Below are 5743 nucleotides of genomic sequence, written 5' to 3'. Positions count from 1 at the left end.
GCCTTGCTCCACTGGGATCACCGCTGTTGTGGTGGCCCGGCTAGTCCTAGGATGGCCTTGCTCCACTGGGATCACCGCTGTTGTGGTGGGCCCGGCTAGTCCTAGGATGGCCTTGCGTACTCCTGCTGCTCTCTCTGCAGATTAGCTCTGACCGCCCTCCTCTAGCTCCCGGAAAAGAGGCAGGGCTGATGCTGGCTGAGCAGAAGCTGCCACCTTTCTATTGTCTGAGAGCAGAGGGGATGGGAACAGCGAAACGAAGATGACCTTGTCCCCATCTCTCACTGGGCCTTCTTGGGCCAACCCTGACCACCCCATCCATAGCTGTTTTCCTTCCTCCCTCTGGTCATGGTGCCACCGCTCATCCAATCTGTTGCTACTGCACACCGATTGCACCCACTTCCCACGCCTACTCTTGGGCATCCAGACTGAATGTAAAGGAAGGCAGTGGTGGCAGCCCATGCACAGAGGTGCAGCTGTGCAGAGCACAGGCCTTTGCAGTGGTTGGTAAGAAGCACCCTGACCCATTCTGGGAAATGCCAGTAAAGTCTCCTGATAAGCTTACTGTTGCTTACTGTTGTTGGGTAACACTTGCTTCCAGGACTGGTCTGTCTGATGAAGAACCTGTCATGTTATTTTTATTTTTCCCTCTCGTAGTGCTGAGGGCTGAACCCAGGGACTCAACATGCTAGGCAAGTATTCTACCACTAAGCTTCATTCCCAACTCCCTTGTCTTCTTGGTCTAACAGTGTATTCTGCCTTCCCCAGGGGTAAGTGAACTATATATAGATGAGGCTCATTTTCTTCTCTAGGACAAAGATAGCCTTGTCTTCTTTTCTCAATGTCTCTTTTTTTCTTAGTTCATCTTCAGGTTTTAGCAAGTAAGCTCACTCTATTTTTGTTTTTCCATTTAACTCTGAAAATTATCCCACTATAAAACTGACTTTCTGGTGTGCATTCTATGCACTATAATTCATGCACAGATTTGAGGAACCCCAGTCAAGGGAGAGGACAGGTTGGCTGTTTCCCACAAATTCCACCCACTGCCCCCTTGGTTCTACTTCAACTGTGTTTGGATCTCAGAAAAAGTAAGCTGTGCTGTCTGATGTGTTCATAGGATATCCGGCTGGCTCGTGGCTTCGCCTCTCTCCAGCACAAAGTGAAGTACTTACACTGTTGCTGGGGACATGATTCACCTGGGCAGGAGGATGAGCAGGAAGTGCTCATCCTCTGCTCCTTACCTGGTACTGGGAAGAAGGAGAAAATGCGCAGAGGAATGACGCAGAGCTCGGCAAAGGCGAAGTCTACCCCAATGATGTCTATCAGAATCTTCTCAGAGACGTTGGGGGTCCAGAACATTATGAAACAGAGCTGAGGGGGGGTGGAACAGGACAACACAGAGCAACGTCATGAGGAAAAGGCATGTACAGCGAAATGTAAAGGTCAGGTGCAACATGGTCCCCAAGTGTTCTGGAAGGTGGTGAACATGCCCAGTGGGCATCTAGTTGGCACCCTATGCTTACAGCGACAACATTCCTGCCTTGTTCTCACCTGCCAGCAGGGGGCGCTGGTCCATTTGCTGCACTTGCCCCATAGAGATGGCCAGTGTGGCACTTCCACTGTAGGTGACACCTGAATGGGTGCCTGGACGAGGAAAGGAGGCCACCTGGCTTGCACTGAGGCTCAGCCAGGATCTTTCATGGCCTTTGGATGGTATCTGTCATTCTGACATGTGAAGTCAGCTGTAGCCTGCCTGCTGTTAATGTTACGAGGGTAAGGGAAGTAGCAACCACCACAAAATCTGCAACTTTGGGAAAGCAGATGGGCAAGTATGAAAGTCCATCAGACTCCAGAAAATGGAACCTTAATCTGACAGAAATGCAGAGCTCACTTCCCACTTCCCTTCCCCTCAGATTAGGAGGTGGGGAAGCATGGTCCACGGGAGGCTGGCTAACATCAGCTGTAAGCAGTTACACACTGCCCGTCTGGATGGCTTGGGACTGTTAAGAGCAGATTCGTCTCTGGGTAAGGAGAAATGGTACTTCACATGGCTGAGGACACAGTTCTGGGGACTCCACAAGAGAATATTTGCTGTGCTCTCTAGAAAACAGCATGCAAGCAACTCAGAAACAACACCTAGGTGCAGGTCATGTCCTAGCCTGATAATTGGAGCAGGTGTTTCAGAAAACAAGACTTGGGAGCTCACTCTGCAAGGGGTGTTTTAGGAAGTGTTACCCTACTGAGTTCACTTTTCCCCTAGTGTAGTGTTAATTCTGAACATGCCCCCCAGTTGACCATGACATGCTGTGTTCTTCAAATATTTGCAGAGGCCAGTGACACTGACTTTTCCAAACCAGAGTGGGAACCTAACAACCTACTGACAATGGCATGGTTTGTGCCCAGGGGAGCTACAGGGTTAGATTTTCTGCCGCAGAGTTTGCTGTCAGTGTCGCCTCATTAAGAAGGAGCCTTCCAAACAGAACAGCCCAACTTGTGCCCAGATCTTGGGTTCTCTGTTTACCGGTCAACCAAAGGACCCAATCTAGGACTAGAGCTGGGGGCATGTGAGACTATCACCATCAGGAAGATCTGTAGCGCCAGGAAGCAACAAAGTGCCCAGAAAGCAAGGCAACAGGACATGTCAAGTGGGCATCAGAGCCACTGGAGTTCCCAACAGCCAAGATAGGAATATGAGCAACACAATAAAACAGCTTTGATAATAACCCCAGGCATAAAACCAGCATCCAAAAGCCCACACTGATAGAAACGAAAGGAGAGAAAGGGGACAGAATACACCTTCCAGGCCATTCCTGTGGGCTGACAGGACAACTGTCACTGCAGACAGGGAGATAGCTGCCAAACATCATACTGGGTCACCTGATCAAAGTCAAGGCCAAGTATGGTTAATAGGATTTGAGAAGCCGGTTGTTCCCCACTGGCATTTCAATTCAGAACACACAAAGCCACTGTGGGGGAAGGGAGAGGTGTGTCCATGGTTAGGTGTCCTGAGCCCTCTGCTCTACAGCTCGCATTGCACACTGATCTGGTTTTTGAGTTTCCTTAAGCTGATGGTTCCACAGATGAGGAATTCACCAAGTTTTCTCCATGGCCTAACAACTGGAATTAGCAGCCAAGGAGAAATTCTGATCTCCTGAAATTAGAAAAAAAGAAAAATGCACACAGCTGTCCTGAATTAAATACTCGGTGCAGGGCATCATTGTTATTTAGAACATTTACTAGAAAGAACAGATGTGCAATTGGGATGAAATCCCCCACTGGGGCCAGTGTTTAAAGATACAGAGCAGGAGTTCAGTTCAGGAGGTGTTAGCAATAACTGGTACTGAGTCCTGGCCGCCTGGAGTGAATTCCAGCCACTATTTCTTAGAATTCTGTTTCCAGGCAAGAATGCCCCCAACATCTTCATCTTCTGGATGGGATGGTACCCATCCCATCCCTTCCAGGATGCCCGTGAGCACCAACGTCCTTAGAGGACCTGTGTGCTGAGTTGGGGACTGGACCACACTAGGTTTTTAACGCCGGAAGGAAATCAATGCCAGCTTCCTTCAATGAGAAAGTTTAGCTGTGGTCACTGCACTTCTGTGGGGCTTGATTGGCTTGATTCATAACTGTCTGCTTCTACTGTCCAAGTCACTTCCTGGGAGTCCAGAAACATCATCTAGATATGGTGAGATCAGGACTGATTTCATTTCCCTGTTTGTATTTGCCCACAGTTTACACAAGGAATAATGAAGAAAAAAGATAGAATTTGGCTAGGCAGATAAAGGAAAAAACCCTCTAAAGAAAAGTGCCCGGTTTCTTTCTTAGCCTCCTTGCTGGAGCCCAGAGATGCCAGGAAAGGAATATCTAAGCCAAAAATGTCTCTGGTTCTGTCATGGACAGAGGCTTGAGAAGGCAGTAAGTAAGGGGTCTGTTCCCTTACACTCCCAGGAAAGCACACTAAAGCTGTGGCAAGGCTTGAGGAATGGGACTGACCAGCTCCTCCCTTCCCTCTGTCAGTGAAGCCTTATTAGGTCGCAGCTGTGTGGCTAAGGGTCCTGCCCTCCCTGGGGTCCTCCTGCACAGCGCTGCTTGCTGCTGCTGCCTTTTCCTTCTTTAAGCCCCTTAAAGTAAATGTTCTTCCAGAAATCACCCCACAGTGGCCTGGGAATTTCATTGCTCAAATTCACAGGACAAGAAGCCAGGGTGGCATCGGTGGCCACTGAGCTTCCAGGATCCTCACCCCTCAAACTATACACAACACAAGCAAAGAGACACGCACTCAAGTTCAGAGACACGTTGGTATCCCCCCACCCAATCAGAAACAGTTTTAAATAAAACCCAGTTTCTATCTTTGCAGGAAAATGGGTCTTCATGTATATTTTGTCAGGGACATGAGAGGTCATGTTTGGGAGCGGCGAGAGACTCAAAAGGAAGCTGAGGGTTCAGCTTCAATAGCCAGTGTCTTGGGCACACATCTCAGTTCTGGAGGAGAAAGCCATGCTGGCTTGCCAGGTAGTGGCAAGTAATGCTTAGTAACGGTAGTGTGCGAAAGTAACCAGAACGACCGACGTGTGGCAATCAGCACTGCTGAATGGCAGGGAGCAAGGCTAGTGACAGCCACATCCTACAGAACTGCTAAGCCACCCACTAAAGGGTGACTTCATGAAAAGACCACAAGAGACAGCACTTGAAAAGGACAGTAGGAGAAGGCGGCTTTGGTACAGGCACTCCACTGGGAAAGAGAGGACGTAAGTGGGAAAACCCTCGGAGGAAGGATGACCGACAACAGGTACAGTGTGGAGAGGTAAGACTTCTTATGTAAGGTCAGGCTGGCAAAAGGCCGCCCTGCTGAATACAGTAGCCGGTTAGTACATAGTTAGTATATAGTATGAAGGAAATACCTTGGTTTTCTATGCTAGAGAACTAGAAAAAGCATATGGGAAGATACTGATGTTGTACCTGACAGTCTCCATCTGGCCTGCTGCCAATCACAGCTATTACGTATCTATCATGAATAAACGGTAAGGAATTTGATACTACCATTTCCTTTTTAAAGTGTATTCTGGTAAAAATAAGCATCTTCAGATATAGTTTTGTAAGTACCATTTGTCTTTTAGTAAGATGAAAAAAATCATTCCTCTGAGGTTTGATGAATTGGTCAAAACCACATATTTCCTGAGATCTAAGACGACCCCAAATTCTTGGTTAAGTCACAAAATCCTACTTGGAAGAAAGATGACATTTCAAACAGCAGGGGGTGCCACGCACCAAACACAGAGAGGGTAAAGGGTGTCTGACATGTGCCTGCAGGCTACACAGGCTGCAGCTACAGAATGTTTGAATCCAGTTCTTACCAGATCTGAAGGATGTCTAGAAAGCTCCACACCCTAGCTTCCTCGTAGCTTTTCCTTGCCGACTTAAATAAACTCAGAATTTGAGACTGAGGGAGAGGGGCATAGTGCATGCTGATTCATTTCAGCCAGAATACGGATGGGGGTGTGTGGTCCAACCACAGGAATGTACCTCACTGTGGCATCAGAGTAGATAGAGTGGTAATTTAGATTCCGTGTAGTTTATCACAACTAGGATGTTGTCTTAGGGGCTGGGGAGATGGGTCAGTGAACAGAGCTCCTGCTGTCCAAACCGGGGATCAGAGTTATATAACCGGCCCCCACCTGCAGAGCTGGGGATGCCTGCTGGCTACTGGAATCTCAGCACTTGGGAGGCAAAGACGGGGGGGGGGGGG

At 48.5% G+C, this 5743-nt stretch overlaps 1 protein-coding gene across 1 annotated transcript in view; it reads right to left on the bottom strand.

Annotated features, from left to right (window-relative positions):
• The window catches only part of Ankh (ANKH inorganic pyrophosphate transport regulator), a 133856-nt gene that overhangs the window by 4808 nt on the left and 123305 nt on the right, over positions 1-5743 (bottom strand). Inside the window, exon 9 of the mRNA XM_005356660.2 lies at positions 1239-1368. Within this exon, the coding sequence (XP_005356717.1) occupies positions 1239-1368 (130 nt within the window). The remainder of the gene's footprint in view (positions 1-1238; positions 1369-5743) is intronic.

The sequence above is a fragment of the Microtus ochrogaster genome, chromosome 19, assembly GCF_000317375.1.
Source record: "Microtus ochrogaster isolate Prairie Vole_2 chromosome 19, MicOch1.0, whole genome shotgun sequence".
In the NCBI taxonomy this organism is placed as follows: Eukaryota; Metazoa; Chordata; class Mammalia; order Rodentia; family Cricetidae; genus Microtus; species Microtus ochrogaster.
The sequence above is the reverse complement of the archived record's forward strand: the minus strand, read 5'-3'. Positions and strand labels throughout refer to the sequence as shown.